Source organism: Ovis canadensis, chromosome 7 (assembly GCF_042477335.2).
Source record: "Ovis canadensis isolate MfBH-ARS-UI-01 breed Bighorn chromosome 7, ARS-UI_OviCan_v2, whole genome shotgun sequence".
In the NCBI taxonomy this organism is placed as follows: Eukaryota; Metazoa; Chordata; class Mammalia; order Artiodactyla; family Bovidae; genus Ovis; species Ovis canadensis.
The window spans coordinates 69,218,827-69,240,614 of NC_091251.1; the positions used below are offsets into that span (position 1 = coordinate 69,218,827).

Consider the following 21,788-nt stretch of genomic DNA (forward strand, 5'->3'; position numbering starts at 1 on the left):
TGGCTGACTTTATTTTTCTGGGCTCCAAAATCACTGCAGATGGTGATTGCAGTCATGAAATTAAAAGATGCTTACTCCTTGGAAGGAAAGTTATGACCAGCTTAGACAACATATTCAAAAGCAGAGACATTACTTTGTCAATAAAGGTCCGTCTAGTCAAGGCTATGATTTTTCCAGTGGTCATGTATGGATGTGAGAGTTGGACTGTAAAGAAAGATGAGCACCAAAGAATTGATGCTTTTGAACTGAGGTATTGGAGAAGACTCTTGAGAGTCTCTTGTACTGCAAGGAGGTCCAACCAGTCTATTCTAAAGGAAATCAGTCGTGGGTGTTCTTTGGAAGGACTGATACTGAAGCTGAAACTCCAGTACTTTGGCCACCTGATGCGAAGAGCTGACTCATTTGAAAAGACCCTGATGCTGGGAGGGATTGGGGGTAGGAGGAGAAGGGGATGACAGAGGATGAGATGGCTGGATGGCATCACTCACTCAATGGACATGGGTTTGGGCAGACTCCAGCAGTTGGTGATGGATAGGGAGGCTGGTGTGCTACTGTTCATGAGGTCACAAAGAGTCGGACACAACTGAGCAACTGAACTGAACTGATAGTTGATTAAGAATGTTGTGATAGTTTCAGTTGAAAGTGAACGGAGCTAGCCATACATATACGTGTATCCATTCCCCGCAAAACGGCCCTCCCTTCCAGACAATCATACAACACTGAGTAGAGTTCCGGATGCTATACAGTAGGGCCTTGTCGGTTATCCGTTTTAAATATAGCAGTGTGTGCATAACCATCCCAAACTCTGTTTCGAAGTCTGTTACTCCTCTTAACTTTTTTCTTTTCAAGTATTTTTGGTGGTGCCAGTCCTTTGATTTCCTCACAGATTTTGTCAGTTTCTACCAAAAAAAAAAACAAAAAAACAAAAAAAAAAACCTGCTGTGATTTTGATAGTGTTTACATTGTATCTCTACAGATCAACTTGAGAAGAATTCTACATTAATAATAGTTGGTCTTCTTATCTACAAATGTGGTATACTTCTCTTTTTATTTAGGTTTTCTTTCTCTGAGCAGCATTTCATCATTTTCAGTGTACACTATTTATCTTTCTAATGTAAAATATATTTACAGAGATTGCATTTCTAATTATTGGTAACGTATAGAAATAGAGTTGATTTTTGAATTTTCAAGCCTTAATCTCATGACCTTGGTTATCAGTTCTAGCAGCCTTTTTGGGTAGTTTCCTTAGGATTTTGTGAATAAAGACAATTTTACTTCTTTCTTTCTAATCCGTATGCCTTTTATTTTTTTCCCTTACCCAATATATCGCAAGTACTAGGACATCTAGTCCAATTTGTTGAATAGAAATGATGAGAACAGATGTTCTTTTATTGCTCCCAGTTTTACAGGAAAAGCATTGTCTTTCACCACTATATATGATATAAGTTGAAGGTTTATTGTAGACTCACTCAACTTGATCATGTGATATATTCCCTTTTATTTTATTTCTGTGTGTTGAGAATGTTATTTTTCTTCCATAAATTAGTGTTTACTTTTGTCAAGTGCTTTTTCTGCATATAGTGAGATAATTATGTAAGTTTTCTTTTTCATTCTGTTATCAATAATATGATGAAATGCAGTTACTGATTTTTCCAGTGTTAAACCCACTTCTCTTTGCTGGGATAAACTCCACTTGGTCAAAACTTGTATTTTAACATACTGCTGGATTAAGTTTAAAGGTGTTTGCATCTTTGTTTATGAAACATATTCATATATAGTTTTTTTATGTCTTTGGTTTTGGTGTCTGACTAATAATAATGCTCTTATACAATGAGATCATTTTTTCCTCAATTTTCTGAAACAGTTTGTGAAGGATTGGTGCTATTTCTTCCTTAAATGTTTGGTAAAATTCACCAGTAAAGCCATCTAGGCTAGTATTTTAGTTACAGTTTTAGGGTTTTGTTTCGTCCTTTGGTGAGAATATTTCAAATTGTGAATTCAACATCTTTAATAGATGTAGAACTATTCAGGTTTTCTATTTCCTTCTTTGTCAGTTGTTTTGAAATTATCTTTTAAGGGATTTAACATACATTGTTGAATTGATTGGGATAAAATGGTTCATTATATTCCCTAGTTCCTTTGTTGTTTATGGGATCTGTAGTAATGTCCTATCTCTTATTCTTGATAAAAGTAATTTGTGTTTTCTCTCTAAATATTTTTGATCACTCTAGATCATAAATTTTATTGATCTTTTCAAAATAGCTTTTGGATTAATTGATTTCTTGATTTTTTTTCATATTTTATTTCTTTGGTTTTTATTCTTCCTCTCATCTCTTTAATGTGAGTTCTCTTTGCTCTTCTTTTACTTGACGCTTCAGGTTGAAGCTTAAACCATTGATTTGTGACTTTTCTTCTTTCTTGATTTATAGCATCTAAAGCTATACATTTCCTTCTAAGCACTCATGTAGCTACAACCCCCCAAGTTTGATGTTTTGTTTTTATTTTCCTTCAGTTCAAATATATAAAATTTTCTCTTGTAATTTAGAAGTGTTTTTGATTAGTTTATAAGTACTTGAGAATTTTCTCTCTAATACTGATTTCTAGTTTAATCCTTTGTGGTTTTAGAGTTTTAGACAGTAATATATAAAAGTGTTGAGGCTGCTTCACTAGAGGGGAAGCTAGTGGGAATAGGAGAAGGGGCTAGATTGCCTTGGTTGTGGAGGCTCTCTGACTTTCCTTTTTAACTCCTTAGGGGCTCTCAGGTACGTTAAGGGTTTTTATGGTACATAATCTGAAACTACTGACATAGATTGTGCAGTAAATTTGGGAAGGTGAAAACGATGCTAGGTGAAGAAGGTACTTGGAGGCAAGCAACTAGTGCATGGTTAAGTGCTTTGCCTCAGAGTCAGTACTTAAAGAGATCTGTTGTGTATATCAGATATCTGAATAAATGACCCCTCAGTAGAAACATACATTATGTAATATATATTGAGAATGAATACTAAGATGGAAAAGAGGCAGAAGTGTTTGTCCAGTTCAGATGAAAATATTTTCACCTATACACACTTTTCAGAAACACATAATTTCATTGTTTCTTAGAGATTTTTTTCCCCATAAATGTTATTTTATTATTTTCTTTTATAAACTTTTCACCATTGAGGATGAAGCACTATAAAAGAGATAGTTCCTGTTAAATAAGATAAAATTGTTTAGGCCTTTTAAAAAAATTCTTAGAGCTAAGAAAAATGATTGTCAGTGCCTACTGGTATACCTGTAAATATCTTAAGTGGGCATAAAGGTGGTTCCCAAAAACTGCCTAAATGCCTTCTCATCATAAGAACACATTATGGCCCAAGAGCCAAGAATGGATTTTACATTTTTAAAGGATTATAAAGAAAAAAAAAAAACACAACAAACACAAAACCAAGAAAAATCTGTATCAGAGGCTGTGTGTTCCACAAAACTACTTGGCCCTTTATAGGAAAAGTTTGCTGCATCCTGACTTAGGACAAGAAGCAATTTTTTAAAAAAGGTTTGACTCATCCTTTCAGATCTCTTCAGAAAGGAGAAAAGGATAACAGTGCCAGATAACATGGCTTCTTTCTTATCCAAGCTATCATCTGGTTTCAGAGTCTTTTGAGTCTTTTCTTTACAGGGAGCACCCTGGTGTATTGAAGTGGGGGAGTTTGGTTTCAGTCTCTATTTGAAAACCACCTTTGTGTAGAGAATATTGGTAATGAGCATATGGTCCATTTATCCTTCATGAATGGTATCATTTAGAGTAATAAGCATCATTTTATTAATTTAGTTCTGTACTATATATATAAACTTTATATGTGTTTTTAATATATAGGTTAATTTTTAAAGCTTCTGTTCAAACCACTTAAGTTTTGAATATATATTTTTACAGGATGATTGTCTTTTGAAAGTGTGGTATCCTATGACTGGTTGGAAGTCTTCAATTATACCTCAGGATCATCATGAAGTGAAAAGGAGACAGGCGTCTACTCAGTTTTCCTTTGTGTATTTGGCACATCCACGAGCTGTAACAGGTTTTTCATGGCGTAAAACTAGCAAGTATATGCCCAGGTTAGACGAGTGTGTCATATAACTTCATTTTGTATACTTATATATTTATAAAAATAATGAAAACAAAAGTTCTTTTGATTGATATGGTGACAGTTAAGAGCATAGGTTCTGGGTGTCAACTGCCTGAATTCAGATTCTGCTGTTATTACCAGCTTTGTGAGCTTTTGACTAAAGTTCTTAAGCTCTTTTTGCCCTTGTAGATGAGGGTAGCAATAGTACCTGCCTCAGAGAGTTGTGAGAGACTAAAATATGTGAGTGTGTGTGAATGCTTATACAGGCCTTTGCACATTGTGTGTGCCCAGGCAGCATTAGCTAATATTGTCAGTATTAGCAGCAGCAATAGATTCTAAGAAGCAAACGTTTGCAGGTAACAGAAAGGCACACATTAAGGAAGAATAAAACATAGTAATAAACTGTTAGTAATCCACATGCTGGTAAAGTGTAATCACATACAGCGAATAAAGTGTCCCAACCTTTTCTTAAGGCTAGCAACAGAAACTTACCAAATTTTTCTCATTGTTATAGCATCTTTTAAAAGCATTTGAAAGATTAAGCAAGCTATAAAATAGCCTAAACAAATGATTCTTGTATTATATTTAAGTTCTAAAAATGCTTGCTTAGAAATCTGTATTCATTCTTGAGGAAGGGTTATTTCATCTGCTAAGTATATCTGAGCACCATTTGCCCTTGATGGGAAATATAGCACACTCAGTGTGGGGCTCAGTAAATGATAACATGGGGAATGTATACAGTTTTGGAATCTAAATAAAAGGCTATTCTAACTTAATCTGCTTAAGTTATTTGCACCTGTGGAAAACATTTGCAGAACACTTTACCTTTGACTGAGTCAGATTCTGTGTAAGCATTTTTTTAACAGGAAAACTTTTTGTGCTGTTTTTTTCATGATGAGAGGTTAAGTCACTTCAGCTGCTTGATACTGTGACATTTTTGCTTAACTTAATGGAAATTGATTTATAGTTTGAAATTATAGTCTCCTTACAGTTTTATTAATACATGTAACTGTTTAGATTATAAGAAGGATAAAGCGACTACTGTGATAAACCACATAGTTTAATTATAATTAATGATCTTTTATTATGATCATTCTATAATTTGTAATGACAGAAATGTAGGTTTCCTTTTGCTGTTTTTTTGTTTTGTTTAGGAGATACTAATCCTCCAGAGCCTTGTTTTCAAGCAGCACATGTATATAATCTGGCATTAATTTATTTGTTTCCTTTGTCACCCCCACTTCCTAGTTTTTATGGTGTTCAGCCATACTGTGTGTGATTTCAAGCTCTTTGATTGATACTTTTTCTCCACACAGTGTAACTTCTAAAACAGTTGGACGCATACTATACTGTCATTTAGTTTAGCTATTCAGAGTTTAAGTTTAATGTATTAAGGTGAGTGTCGGGCACAGTTAGGTTGTTCTTAGTTCATGGTAACAGATTGCATCCTGAGTCCAGCCTGCCACCTTGCAGGTCTGAGCAGGTAATAAATGGGTGTTGGTGAGAGTGTGAAATAGTCAGTAGAAATCTATTATCATTATTGGAAAAATAACTGCAGGTAGATATATTGTTAGTTTTGTACTAATGTCATCTTTAAGCATGAGGAACTAAGTATGAATAGCCTTTAATTTTTGGTGGTATTGGTATTCATAGTAACTTCTGTTTATTTCTCTTTATCATTAGAGGTTCTGTCTGTAATGTGTTATTAACTTCATGCCATGATGGTGTCTGCCGGCTCTGGGCAGAAACCTTACTTCCAGAAGACTGTCTTTTGGGTGAGCAGATTTGTGAGACTACCACTTCCAGCATTTCCAGCAACCTTACTCATGCTGGAAAACAGAAAGACAGAATACAGCATGCTCTTGAGGTATTGTATTATATAAAACAGTAAATGAATCTTGAAGATAATGTGTCATGTAAAAGTCCTTGAAATTGGTTGTAATTAAAAATATTTTGTGGGGAATTCCTTCATGGTCCAGTGGTTAGGACTAGGTGCTTTCTCTGCCAGGGCCCAGGTTCAGTCCCTGGTCAGGGAAATAAGATCTTACAAGCTGCATGGTACAGCCAAAAGATAAAAAAATAAAATACCACAATAACCTTTAAAAAATAAATAAATATTTTGCTTTTGTTTCGTGAGGATTGAATCTTACCAACTAAAAGTGACTTGTAATTAGAAAATAAAGTTAAAATGACTGTGAATAAGAATAAAAGTGTTAAGATATTAAGTGAACTTATATAATTGCATAATTTTCATGGTTTACTATTTTGAAAGTGAAATAATATTACTAATTTTAAAATATACTATAAAAGTGCTTTCTAAGAAGTTATATTTTTATAATATAGTGTGAACTATTGTGCCCATTATGATTAGGGAATAAAATGAGATAAACATATTACTTATGCTTATTCTAAAATTAGATTAGGAAAAAGAAAAAAAATGAGTTTATAATCCAACTCTTCCAGTATGTGTGTTTGTGCATTTTTTTTCTTTATTTATAAGATTGAGATTGTAGTAATGTTTTATAACTTGCTTTTTATACTTAATGTGTTATAAATATCTCTCTACATTACTAATTATACTTTTACATTGCATATTTACATGAACACTTTAATGGTTGCATAGCCAAAATGGTTTTTGCATTTTCAGCAGGCAGAAGTATTTTGGGGGTTTGATAGGCTTAAGGATATTGTCCTTTAAAATTTTATATAAAGTAGTCCTGCTCTGATACTGTCTGTAATTAGGCAATATTTATACATTTTTTCAACATTTAAATCATAAATGTAATTAAAAGAAGTCAGAACAGAGTTATAGTATGTTTTGATATTGATTGAAATTTAGTAGGGAAAAGTATTTTATTTGCTAGATGTTTACAATAATTTATATATACTTCTGTAACATTTTATCTTTAAACTATATATAAGCTTTTGGAGGCTTAAGGACTTTTAGATATTTTTGTATCCTGCATGTTACCTAATATATTACTTTTCAAGTATTTGTTAAACTTAATTACTGCCACATACAGTAAAAGCAAAAATGTAATACGTAATCAGTAATTTGACAGTTTTGCACTCTTTTAGTAAAATGTTGTTCAGTAGTAGTGTTAAAATTGTTTTTGATAGAAGAAGCCTGATTACCTGACTTACAAGCTATTTTGCTTTCTAACACCCTTTCTTACAAAACTCCTCACTGTAAGGTATATATAATTCTATATATACTTAAATTATACCTTTTGTTTCTAGGAGAAAATAATTGGCCTTGCCAGTCTAATTTAAAATAATGATAAATGTCAAAGATCGAGTGAAAATAATTTGATAGGTACAATCAAAGAAATAAACAGGGAGACCAGAGACAGAGGACACACCATAGAACTGATACTGTTTTTCACACGAAAAGGGACAAGAGCTGTGGAATTGAAAGGATGGTGCAGATATTTTACCTTAACACAGAAATAACTGAAAGGATGCTACATTTTAGTTAACTGAATGTGAGGAATAAATGAAAAGAATGGTATATTACTAAATATTATTAGGCATGGTTTTGGGGGTGGTTATGTGACACAATAAGGAAGTGCCATGAGGCGGAGTTATGATGTGGAGAAAAGATGGTGCCAAGAGTTGACATGGCCCCATATCAGAATAGTTCAGATGATGGGGTATGTCAGTACAGAATTTTTATCATAGATACCTATCACAATTTAAGCAAATTCCATAGGTCATCACTTTCATGAGGTCTTTTCTGGCTACACTAAGTTAAGGTTTCCCGTTGTTATTCTGTATTTTTGTACCCTCTTTTTGTCTTTATAATAGAGGTTAGATGTGATTATTTAGCTGGCTATGTAGTCCTTGGGTCTGCCCTGGTGGCTCAGAAGGTAAAGAATCTGCCTGCAATGCAGGAGACCTGGGTTTGATCCCTGCTCAGGAAGATCTCCTGGAGAAGGAAATTGCAACCCACTTTGATATTCTTGCCTAGAGAACAGTGAGAATTTTGAGGAGGAATATTCTTTCTGGTAGGAAGATTTGGAATTTTTTTAAAACACTCATATGACTAGTAAATTTCTTCTCAGTACTGAGATATCCCCAAAAAACTAGACTTTGGATTCCTAATCTTTATAGCAGTTTCTGTAGATAATAAATGTTTTTGAGCAACTGCTGCCTTGAACTATAAAATTTGCAAGGCCAATGGAGAATATATTCAAAGTTGTTCCATTGTAGTTAAATTTTCCTATAAGATAGGTTTTACAGAAAGGAAAATTATAAGATCCTTAATTATCAAAAGTACTTTGATCAGCATTAGTTAGACTTCCCAGACTTAGTAATTATTCCCAGATTTAGTAATTATTTTTCTGTTTTAGACAATACACCATTTGAAAAATTTAAGAAAAGGACAAAGGAGATCTTCTGTTCTTGTAACTCACACTGAATTAAAGCCTGACCAGACGACAACACATGAAGTTCAAAGACATATTTCCCACCACGCAAATGCACTGTGTCATTTTCACATTGCAGCAAGCATCAACCCTGCCACAGGTAAAGGATAGTAAAGTTTTACTTACTATCTGCTGAAATAAGATAAATAAATAGAAAGTAGGAATACTTTTATAACCTGTTTTTAATTTTATATTAATACTCCATGTTTCCTTTTAAAATACTTCTTAATTAGAATAGAAATATAAGATGCCATTTCTTAAATTGAGACTGTGATTCTCAGGGAATAATTTCAGATAAGTATTTTTGACCTTAGTTTGTCTAGAATATAGCAAAGTTTCTAAGTAAATTAGAGCTTTAGTTGAACCTGGGGATGAACAGAACTGGCAGCTTGGTTAATTAGTGTGATATTCCTTCCTTCGTTCTGTATTTTCACTATTATTCTCTCTTCTCAGCTCTTCTTTATAACTTTATTTTTGTATAGTTTCCTTTATATTTCAGCATATCTTGTTTTATACTCTCATACACTTTCTTGTCCTGCATTCAAGATACTTTTTCTTCTAACCTTTATATTTTATTTTTGCTTTTTTCTTCCCCTGTAGTTGAGAAGTATTTTGAGGCAGGTTCATTGTTGGTAAGAGCATATTTAAAACTTCTGTTTAAGTCATTGTTTTCTTTCTGCATGAAAAACATGTGCTAAGGCCTAGGAGTTTCATATTATATTGCTAGAAGAACTATATTTTTACAAAGTTACAGGAGGGATTTATCTAGGCTTCCCAGATGGTGCAGTGGGTAAAGAATCTACCCGCCAATACAGGAGATGCAGGAGATGTGGGTTTGATCCCTGGGTCGGGAAGATCCCCTGGAGGAGAAAATGGCAAGCCACTCCAGTATTCTTGCCTGGAAAATTCCATGGACAGGAGCCTGGCAGGCTACATCCATGGACTCACAAAGAGTCAGACATGACTGAGCATGCGCACATGTGGTTATGGGGCTTCCCTGGTGGTTCATTGTTAAAGAGTCCACCTGCCAATGCAGGAGATGCCGGTTCAATCCCTGGATTGGGAAGACCCCTGGAGAAGGAAATGGCAACCCATTCCAGTATTCTTGCCTGGGAAATCTATGGTCAGGGGAGCATGGCAGGCTACAGTCCATGGGGTTGCAAAAGAGTCAGACATGATTTAACAACTAAACATAGGTATGTTTTATTGAAATGGCAGTCTGTTGCTTCAGGGTGAAGACAGAGGATTTTATTTTAAAATATTTATTTATAAAAGATGATACTCAACAAATGAAGCTGCGAAAAAGTGACCTTTATTTTATTATTTTTTAAAAATATAAATTTATTTATTTTAATTGGAGGTTAATTACTTTACAGTATTGTATCGGTTTTGCCATACATCAACATGAATCCACCACAGGTATACACGTGTTCCCCATCCTGAACCCCCCTCCCTCCTCCCTCCCCATACCATCCCTCTGGGTCGTCTCAGTGCACCAGCCTCAAGCATCCAGTGTCATGCATTGAACCTGGACTGGCCTTCAGATGCTTACCCCCATTGTGTTGAATAATAGTGGATATAGGTGTGTGTTGTTCAGTATGGTGGCCATGAACCGCATGTAGCTGTTTGAGCAATTGCAGTGTGGATAGTCCAAACTGAGATATGCTCTAAAATACACACTATATTTTTAAGACTTTAGAAAACAATGAAATAATATAAGATCTCTTATTAATAATTTTATTTAATATTGATTACATGTTGAAATGATAATATTTTACATATATTGGGTCAGATAAAATATATTATTAAAATTGTTTACCTGTTTATATAATATGGCTATTAAAATAAAAATTATGTATTGGCCTTGTATTTGTGGTTTGTATTATACTTCTGTTGAGTAATAGAAGTTTGCTGTGCTACTTGATTAACTGTTTTTTTAATAGATTATCTTTTCTGACCTAACATCTTAATTGTATTCTAAGATTTATAACACTACTTGTTTTCAAAATGGTGGTGGTTTTAGATTTTTATAGATTTTCAACCTTTGTAAAAGAACCTTATCTTGAGTTATTGACTATGATGAAGACTTAAGTTCAAACAAAAAACAGTCAGTGATAGTATGCAGATGCTGTGTTATAAAGTTTTGCATTTTACCTGTATATACTATTCTAATCAAATGAAATAGGACCACAGGATCATTCCTTGTGTATAGGCATTCTATTATATCATTTGAGTCTAAGTACTAGATGTGTTCTTGTGGCCATTAGGCCTTGTCTTCTAGCATTTTTGTTAACTTTCACCATTTAACCAGTTTTAACCATCTTCACCCTAACTTATCTACACATTATTTTAAAAATTATTTTGTACTAATATTTAACATCATGTGTTTATAGGTACTGTTTGTTAAGAAATACATTTAGGTTGACCTAATTGTTTGTTAAATACAAATAATTTTATATTGCAGGACTTGTCTGCCTTTTGTTTTTTTAAGGAAAACCTCTCAACCTTAGAGTAAAGCTGAAAGCATAATATAGTGAATACCCATGTGCTCTTTACCCAAAGTCAGTCATTAACCTTTCACCATGTTTGCTTTTATTCTCTGTGTGTGTGTGCGTGCATGCGTGCGTACGTGTGTGTGTGTGTACCTTTTCTCCCTTCTCCATTATCTTTGGCGGAGCCATTTGAAAGCAGTCACTGACATTTTCCTTCATCCCCTAAATATTTTACAACGTTACCTAAATATTTCAAAATGTATCTTCTGATAAAAAGAGTATATTATAATGGTATAGTTCCTGTTAACATCTAGATTCTTTTTTTTAATGCATTTGTTATTTCTCTTTAAATCCCACTAATTTAGAATAATCATTCTTCAACAAAATGTCTCAAGACAGTTATCTCTCAGTTATCTTTTAAGATGTCTTAGAGTCAGAATATTTGTCCATGATAAGATTTGGGTTGAGATTTGGATTTTTACCTAGTACATAGGTATGTAGGGGATGTACTGTTTTATAGGATTGTTAATTTACATTTATTTGATTTGTTTAATTTCTGTTAGAAAAGCAGGCTTGTAACCCAGGAATTGGAAAAAAAAAGAACACTTTGGAGCTTTATTTAACATTGATATTTATGAATAAAACACTTCTAGAATATATTACTTATTTCATCTTTAGATTCTCACTTCTTTTGCAGAGGACAGTCTTTTTTTCTTTCTATTGAGTAGATTTCTTTATAATTTGATTTGGGATTAAGGAGATTGTTGTTTGTTGTTTTTGAATTGTACTATTTTGCATGAACTGATCTATAGCATGAATTTCAGTTACCCCACGTGGAGAAAATCTGCTATACTTAGAAGTTTGCTTGCCTTCCTGTGTTCTTTCTTAGCATTATTTGCCTCAACTTTTAAGGAAAGTTTAAAACAGTCAACAAAGTTGGAAGAATAGTACAGTGAACCCTCATTTCACCCACTTTGATTCAGCAGTTGCTAACATTTTCCCAATTGCTTTATTCTCTCTGTGTATACACACATATGTATGTGTGTATGTGAGGGTGTGTGAGTGAAATTTTTTCTTAATGTTACAAAGTAACACATCCTAGCACATCACCCTTACATAATTTAGCAAGTGTCTCCTAAGAATAAGGAAATTCTCTCACATAATCACAATATCATTATTGTACCTAAGAAAATTAGAAATAATTCCATGGTCTCTAATCATCATAGTTAAATTTCAGTCATCTCAAAAATGTCTTTTAGAGTTGCTTTTCTGTTATATCTTTCTGTTTCCTTGTCCCCAAACCAAGATTCGATAAAAGTTTGTGCATTTGGTGTGTTTGGTTTTTAAATGATTAATTCCATGTAAGTCTATGCCAGTAATTCATTTACCATTAAATTTAATTAAAATTTCAAATCCTGCTAGAGTTATATTTACTTTTTGTTTAGCACATTTTTTTGTGTAATGGAATTAGTCTTTCTAAGCACGTGTAATATTTTAAAAGATGTTAAGAATTGATATAGAAATTTTATCTTTTTTGATTCTACAGATATTCCGAATGTCTTGGTTGGCACTGTATTTAACATTGATGATGGAAATGGGGGCTTTGTAGTTCATTGGTTAAACAACAAAGAATTTCACTTTACGTCATCTACTGAAATATTTATGCAGCAATTAAGAAAACTTTCTGAAAGGCAGGTAGATCACGAAAGTGACGAAGGCGATAAAGAAGATGAAGAACGTTCACAGGAGGAAAGAGAGAGGGGTTTACATATGAAACTAGATCATGGTGAGTATCCTGTATTCAGGGTTTTCTTTTTTTCAGGCTGACAGCTTTTTGTGAAGCCACTTTTGGTTTGTAATCTTTCCTTCCTCCTCGCCTTCCTTTTTACTTTTCCATTCATTCCTCAGGTCTTTTCTGACCATCTAATATGGACCATCTACCATCTAACTTTGCTTTCTTATAATGTATTGCTTTGAATAATGTATTACTTTGCAAGCAGTGTTTTTTGGCGGGGGTGGGGGGTGTGTGGTGGGGGACAGGTTTTGCTAATAATAGAAATGATAAAGATAATGTGATAGTGTGAATGAAATTTTGATTTATCTAAAACTAAGAAATGTAGTAAGTTTCAGTTCAGACCAGAAAATAATTTTTTTCTTCTTTACATACAATTTTTATTTCAAGTTTTTAAACACTGTATTCCTCTTTAAAAAAATTTTTATTTTTACTTTATTTTACTTTACAATACTGTATTGGTTTTGCCATACATTGACATGAATCCACCATGGGTGTACATGAGTTCCCAATCCTGAACCCCCCTCCCACCTCCTACCCCATATCATCTCTCTGGATCATCCCTGTGCACCAGCCCCAAGCATCCTGTATCCTGTATCGAACATAGACTGGCGATTCATTTCTTACATAAGAGTATACATGTTTCAGTGCCATTCTCCCAAATCATCCCACCCTCTCCCTCTCCCTCAGAGTCCAAAAGTCCGTTCTGTACATCTGTGTCTCTTTTGCTGTCTCGCATACAGGGTTATCATTACCATCTTTCTAAATTCCATATATATGTGTTAGTATACTGTATTGGTATTTTTCTTTCAGACCAGAAAATAATTTCCTTCCTTGTTTTTTTTCCCCTGGCCATAAATTGGTAAAGGGACTCGTGATCTCTAAAGATAGTATGTTGTTTATTGATTGTCTCGTATGTAAATAGGTTTCCTTGCTGGCTCAGAGGGTGAAGCCTCTGCCTGCAATGTGGAAGACCTGGGTTCAGTCCCTGGGTTGGAAACATCCACTGGAGAAGGAGATGGCAACCCACTCCATTACTCTTGCCTGGAAAATTCCATGAAAGGAGGAGCCCGGGTACAGTTAATGGGTTTGCAAAGAGTCGGACATGACTGAGCGATTGAACTGACTGAGTATGTAAATGAATTTTTATAGTATTATTAGTATGTACTGATGAATTTATTTTCTGACTTAGAATTATCCCTAGATAGAGAATCTGAAGCAGGTACAGGATCATCAGAACATGAAGATGCGGAAAGAGAAGGAAGTCCTAGAACCTATTCACGGCCTATTATATCAATGCCACTGCCTACGGTCCTGCTTGATCGGAAGATCGAAATGCTGCTAGCTGAATGGAATAAGAATCCTGACATGCTTTTTACCATACACCCAGTAGACGGTACCTTCCTAGTGTGGCATGTAAAGTATTTGGATGAATATAATCCTGGAATATTTAGACAAGTCCAGGTATATTTTACTGATGAAGCAGTTTTTACATTTCTTAAAAAAGTGAAACAGATGCCGTTCAGATTTAGCAGTTTTTCAGAAATATTTAACCATTTTATTTTTGATAAGCAACTGAGAAGAGAATAACTTGCTCCCAAAGGGGATCAATTATAGCCAATTTTACAAACTTGATTGATTCAAGTACAGTAAATTTAACTATGAAATGCAATAGTGAACGTCTGAATATGTGTATATTAGGTTTTTTCCCTAGGAATTACCAGTATTTTGAATAAACTTTAGAAATTACCCTACGGGGCTTCCCAGGTAGCCAATGCAGGAGACATAAGAAATGTGGGTTCAATCACTGGGTGGGAAGATCCCCTGGAGGAAGGGATGGCAGCCCACTCCAGTATTCTTGACTGGAGAATCCCATGGACAGAGGAGCCTGGAGGGCTGCTGTCCATAGGGTGCAGAGTCGGACATGACTAAAATGACTTAACACTCAAGAAATTATCCTAAAAATGTGACTCAGGATGAGTCCCCCCACTTCTCCAGTTTTATTCCTTAAATCTAGCTATCTTTATCTGTTACCTTTCTGAACAATATTTGTTTAGATTTGTAGTTGTAGTCATTTATATGTACAGGCAAGATACCTGCAACTATTTCTTCACTCTCCTCATAGGCTATGAATAGAGATGATATTATATAAATAGAGGGAAAGGATTAGAGCATAATGAAGTTGAAAATGATATTTTTTGCTAGGAAGCTGAGGTGTGACATTTTGAAAATTAAAGTATTTTTAGAAGACTTTGAGAGGAGACAAACTACTTACACTGAGTCATAATAATTGTGTTTTTCAGGTTTCTTTTTCTTCTCGGATTCCTGTTGCGTTTCCATCTGGTGATGCAAGCTCTCTTAGTAAAAATATCATGATGTATGCCTGTATAAATGCTGTGAAAGATTCTCACCACACTCCCTTACACCAAGACATGCTGGCTGAATGCAGTCCTCGCGGATCACTGACGCACTCTGGATCACACAGTACAAATATGAACATTTTAGCTCCCACAGTAATGATGGTCTCTAAACACATAGATGGCTCTCTCAATCAGTGGGCAGTCACGTTTGCTGATAAGTCTGCCTTTACCACTGTTCTAACTGTATCTCACAAATTTAGATATTGTGGTCATCGGTTTCACCTCAATGATCTGGCATGCCATTCCGTTTTACCATTATTATTGACATCATCTCATCATAATGCTCTGTTGACTCCTGAATCAGATTTTCAGTGGGACTCAGACAGTAAATTAAGTAGATTGATAGATCCTGTAAGACACATAAAGGGTTCCTTGAAACAACCTCTCAGAAATGCAGCAACACGTACATTTCATGACCCGAATGCCATCTACAGTGAACTTATTCTGTGGCGTGTGGACCCAATAGGACCCTTGTCATACACTGGAGGAGTGTCAGAGTTGGCACGAATCAACTCTTTACATACTTCAGCCTTCTCTAATGTGGCTTGGCTTCCAACTCTTATTCCCAGTTACTGTCTTGGTAAGTGTTCATTTTAATAGTAAAATTAATAAATCTTTAAAACTGTTATTTATATACAAAGTAATTTATATTTATTATTATTAGGGGGCTTTTAATAAGTATTGAAATGTAGGTATCTGTCTTTAGAGTTTCTAAAAGTTTGTTTTTAATTTTTTCGCTCTCATAACCTATTTTCTATTGAATTTTTTGTTAATAATTTTATATTTATTAATTGTATCCATTTCATTGTGATTCTGGACCATGGTTATACCTAAAAAGAGAAGTATGGAATTTTTTTTCTTGTACTTCAGTTAGTTAAAAATATATATATTATAATGCAGAGTGTTTACTTTCTCAGGCACGTATTGCAATTCTGCTAGTGCTTGCTTTGTTGCTTCTGATGGCAAAAACCTGAGACTCTACCAAGCTGTAGTAGATGCAAGGAAATTATTGGATGAACTGTCAGATCCAGAATCTTCAGTAAGTATTTCCTAATCTTTATTAATATATCTAAGCTAAGAAGCCATTCTCTTTTGTCTAGGACTTTCATTTGTTAGTAGGTGTTCAGGGAGTAAGCATTTGTTCTGGGCTCTCTGTAACTAGTTTGTTTTTCCTTAATTTGTGTTTCAAGGTAAATGAGTCAAAATTACCACCTAGTGATGCCTTCACTGCTGTGGCCCAGATTCAATCCCTGGTTGAGGAACTAGAATCCCTGTAGTCCAGAAAAAAATTACAGTTTATACAGCACACATCAATTTTACATTTAAAGAAATAAATATGAATTTTTTCCTAAACTATATTTTTTTTCTTGACATTTTTCACTCTGTCATTTGGTTCTGTTAATTTTTCTTTGTTCAAGAAAGGTTTTAAGGGAGCTTCTCCAAGCTGTATGTTTAGGTTGGGAAAATTTGAACTTTTCTTAGCTTGAGTCATTATTTTAAAAAGTCCTGTGGTTAGAATATGTTATCAGTGGGTGGCAGTATCTCATTCCACTCGTTCTGTATTTCAGCTGGAAGTCATGCATGTTAGTTAATACTCAGATTTGAATGGTGAATTTTCCATTTAGCTGTGAAAACATGGCTTTTTATAAAATATTTGTTCTAATAAAAATGCTCCCAGTATTGAAAATCAGTGACTGTTTTTGAATGCCTGTCATGTGTCCCTAGATGTATAGGGACTACAGTGTCTGCCTTTAAGGAGATTTAAATTTAGTTGAGAGAAATTATTAAAAGTTTAAATAACAGTTTAAGACAGAGAGGTATCTGAAGGTGATATATAATCAATTGGCAAACACTATTTCATAATTCAGAGGCGAGAGAGATCAGATTAGGGTAGCCATAGAAGTTTTTATTAAGGACAGTATTCGAGTTCATTTTTGATGAATGGATAAGATTTTGAAAGATAGATCCTTAGTCTTTGTTGAGTGAGAAGATGGCCTGAAAGTGGATACAGGAAAGCACATGTCTAACTAAGTCTTGTTCCAAAAACAGTGATAATTGGATTGGAGTCACAAGGTTGACATAGAGAAAGTCTAGAAAAGTAGCATCTTAAAATTATGTAGGTGGAAGATTTGAAGTTCCCCTAGTCTAACTAGCTGTCTGATGCTTTGTTTCTCTCTACCATATTCCTGCCAGCTTGTCTTCCGACGTCTGAGGAGGGAAACTCCACTCTAAATGCAGCACATTCAGTCTTTGAATTACCATCACAGTTATATTGAAATTAAATTTGTAATCCTTAAAATCTACTTGTTAGCTGTAGTTTCATTTAGAATAAGTCTAATGTTTCTTCTGGGCTTCTCAGGTGGCTCAGTGGTAAAGAATCCACCTGCCAGTGCAGGAGACGTGGGGTCAATCCCTTGATCAAGAAGATCCCCTGGAGAAGGAAATGGCAACCCACTCCAATATTCCTGCCTGGGAAATCCCATGGACAGAGAAGCCTGGCGGGCTACAGTCCATGGGATCTCAAAAGAGTCGGGCACGACTGAGTGACTAAACAACAACATTTCTTACATGAGAGATCACCTCAGACACCTATCTTGTAATCCCCAAATTTGTTCCCTCAGGCCAGACCTGCTGTTCCTCTGCCCATAGATTTATCTAACTGCTTTGTATTTGACCCTGGTTACTGTTCTGAGCAACTTTCGGTTTGTTTATACACTGGAAATTGTAGGATCTCTAGAATATAGCAGTATTATGCCCTCTCTCAGTATATTATGTCTTGTCAGTCATGCCACATTCTTTGTATGTAATTCATATTGAGCTTTCAAGTAAACATCAGAGTCTTTTTTTTTGCTAGCAAGCTATCTTATATTTGTGCATTTGAGTTTGGGACTCAAATATAGACTTACTTCCCTATTACATTTCACTCAAGGTACAGATGTTTAGTATCTTTTTGAATCCAGATTCTGTTAATTGTGTTACTTCTGTATGACTTACATCATCAGCCTGTTCGATGAATGTTGTTCTGCGTTTTCATCTAAGTCAATTAGATGAAATTCAGATGTAATTTCTGAATTTTATTACAGAAATGTTAAATGTACTGGGCTGAAAAAAGGACCTAGCAGTATACATTTGAAATCTTTCTCCATTTTTTATTGTCTAGAATATTTCTTCAGCTTATCCCAAGTATTCGCATGAGTCAGCTTATCATGCAAATAAAATACACCCTGTCTGCCAAATCTCTTGTAATCAAAAAAGGAAGTCAGATTTGTATGAGATTGTTTTAATGTATAGTAGATTGTGTGTACCCTGATGTCTTGATGACTAAAATGTACTAAATAGACATCAGGCTCTTTATTCCAGCTTACAGAAGTATGCTGTTTTCCTTTTTGAAAATAATAACATTTGTCTGCTTTTTGTCTTTTGGCTGTGTCAATCCCCATAATTTCTCAGAGTACATACGCTATGGTTCATTCTTCTCACTGGCAAAATGTATCAATAACCTGGGCATTATTTTTCCAGGAAAATAGAAATTTCATTTAGAGCAGATGAATACGTTCTTGGAATTTTAAAATTTATCTTGGTCTTCTGTTCAAGTGTAGTTACAAATGTAGTTTTTTCTGAAACCTTCCATTTTCATTTCTTTAAAGTTAAAATGTAATATTTATTCATTGTAGAAAATTTTTGACCCTTTCTACTTTCATAAGCTAAATTCTTGAACAGAAGACCCCAGAGACAGGACTTGCCTGGTGGTCCAGTGGTTAAGAATCCACCTGCCAATTCAGGGGACATGGGTTCCATCCCTGATCTAGGAAGATCCCACGTGCCCTGGGGCAACTAAGCTGGTGTGCCACAGCTACCAAAACCCCACACTCTAGAGGCCGTGCTCTGCAACAAAGAGCCCTCACAGGCAAAATTAAAAAAAACAAAAAGAACACATTCCAAAGTGCGAAAAAAAATCTACTTATCTAATTTTCTCTATTTGAAATTTTCTGTTTATAAATCTGTTTCTTATCAGTTGAGAGTTGTAACTTAAAATGAGTAAGAAGGAGAAACTTGGGAAGAAGAAAGTGTGTTTTGTGGGTATAAAATTTTAACAAGACGTGTGAAATGAATCTGAAATGAATGGAAAAAAGTTGGAAATACATTATCAGATGTGATATTAATTATTATTAGAAAAAGTACATGTCAGATAAAAATTGTTGGTGGATATCTGTATCAGTTTCCTACTGCTGATGTAACAAAATTCCACAAACGTGGTGACTTAAAACAACACGTTTATTATATCTTTGAGGTTAGAGGCTCTAAAACCAAGATATTGGCCAAGCCATGGTCTCTCTGGAGACACTAGAGGAGAGTCTGTTTTTTCTTTTTTAAACCTTTTCCAGCTTCACAGGCTACCTGTATTTCTTGTCTTTCTTCCTCATCTTGCCTTTTGAAGATAGCAACATAGTACATAATATTTTCAAATCCTTTTCTCTTTCTGGTGTCTGCTTCTCTTGTCATATCTTTTTCTCCAAATCAAACCATATTTCCTCTCTTTAAGATTATATTGGACATAATACAGGATAACCTCTTCATAGCAAGATCTTTAATCACATATGTACTTTTTTTTTTTTTGCCATGTAAAGTAACATATATTCATAAGTCCTAAGAATTAGAATGTAGATACCTTTTGGGGCCATTATTCTGACTACTACAGCACACTAATTTCATGTTCAAAATGAAGATATGAAAAATTAACTGAAATGCTTTAGATTTAGAATTGCTCACTGGAGCAAAATAATGTTATATGGATAATCTTGTTTACAAAAACCAGCCACTGACTTGGTTTTTAAATATTTTGATAATTTAAGTCTTAATAGAAATTTCATCTCAAATAGTTTTAAGTGACATGCAGTGTCAGTAATTTGTAATATAAAGTCAGCATTGTGTTTGGATTTTCTAGAACCAATTCACAAATTTTACTTAGTGCAGTCTTATCCATACTTAGAGGTGGACTTGGGAACTTAAAAAAAAAATCCAGTCACAATGTTGCCCTTCAAAAAGAAGTTTTGGTAAACTGAAGTTAAATTATTTTTGGTAAAAATAAATTTAAAATGATTTTGTGAGTTTCAATATACTACCTTTTGTTTTTTAATGTTTTTCAACCACTTTAATGTTCTGAAAAAAATTAACCTTAAAAAAACATATGAAAACATGTCTGTGCAGTTTTGCTTTTGTCTTGGGCTTCAGTATGGCTCATCAAGACACTGTTGGATCCTGTATTAAAACATTTGTTACTTTTTCTTCATTATTATTTGCTGTATTAATTTTTATTTAAAAATAATGCATCAAGAATTTATTGATCTTTATTTTTGAGCTTTTGATGCCCCCTTAAAATTGAAGGTGACATTGAGTGGGATCCTGTAGTGTTGAACAAGGCATTCAGTTGTTTGTTAGTTATAGTGCTGGCAGATAGATATTCCTGTAAGGGGATATCAACCATGGCCATATGTTGGATGTAGCTGAAGAGCTTGTAAAATGCCTGATGATCAGATTATACCCAAGAACCAATAAGTCAGTATCTACAAATAGGACCTAAGCACCAGAGATTATTAGTTCCGTATGCTGAGAACCATTGTTCATAGTTGAACCATAGTTCAAGGCTGAGAACCATTGATCTGCAACAGTACTTCTTAAACTTCAGCATGCCCATGAATCATCTAGAGAGCTTATTAAAATACACATGTGTTAGCTTTGGAGTCTAAGAGACTGCATTTGTAAAAAGCTGCTGCTCCAGTGACCACACTTGTAAGGAGCAAAGATTCATGGTATGTTAGAGAAATTCCGGTGTTCTAAACTCACTAATTGTAGGTCACAGTTGAGTCCAGGTTTCAAATGGACAAACCCAGCAGACTGTTGGCAGCACTTCCAGGTTTCTGAACTAACATTTAAAATCCTGAATCTTGGGTGAATGTACCCATAACAATAAATTCATCCCTGCCCAAGCACTTATTTTGTCTTTGTCTAATAACCCTAGAATCTGTTCCCATGCACGCCCTCTGGAATTCTGCTGATATAAATTGGAAAGATTCTACGACTCCAGTGTATATTGCTACTTTCCCATAGCTAACCTTGTACTTACATGCTGGGCTAAGCTGGGATCTTACTACTCTGAGTGCTCTGAAGGCGGTAAGAGTGGAGGTAGTGCTGAGGAGGATGGGCATCTCCACGAGAAGTAATTGCTTCAGGTGATGTAACTGAAAGATTTCTGTGCAAGAGAGGGCTGTGTTTTATTTATTTATGTTATTTTTTAGCAGAAAGATTTTGTGGTTTGGGGATCCAGAGTTAGGCTTCCTCTGTTTACACATCTCCATCCCAAGTCACAGAATCCTACTTCTTCTCATCCTTTGCCCCTATCGTTGAGGGCAAGTACAAGCCCTAGCAAGATTGTGTTTTTAAATAGCATTGTAGGTCTGCAGCCATCCACATAGGCATAGGGCCATGTCCTCAGCCAGGTCTGTGTTGGAGCATTAGGGTTGCTAAATGAAGACGTGTTCAAAGAACTAGATGTCTTG

The 21,788-nt window shown here is 34.7% G+C and overlaps 1 protein-coding gene across 1 annotated transcript in view; it reads left to right on the top strand.

The window, feature by feature from the left end:
- Nucleotides 1-21,788, top strand: part of DMXL2 (Dmx like 2) — a 172,838-nt gene that overhangs the window by 85,158 nt on the left and 65,892 nt on the right. The window contains exons 7-13 of the mRNA XM_069596524.1: nucleotides 3,911-4,089; nucleotides 5,784-5,967; nucleotides 8,453-8,627; nucleotides 12,566-12,805; nucleotides 14,004-14,275; nucleotides 15,115-15,811; nucleotides 16,149-16,270. Of these exons, the coding sequence (XP_069452625.1) occupies nucleotides 3,911-4,089; nucleotides 5,784-5,967; nucleotides 8,453-8,627; nucleotides 12,566-12,805; nucleotides 14,004-14,275; nucleotides 15,115-15,811; nucleotides 16,149-16,270 (1,869 nt within the window). The remainder of the gene's footprint in view (nucleotides 1-3,910; nucleotides 4,090-5,783; nucleotides 5,968-8,452; nucleotides 8,628-12,565; nucleotides 12,806-14,003; nucleotides 14,276-15,114; nucleotides 15,812-16,148; nucleotides 16,271-21,788) is intronic.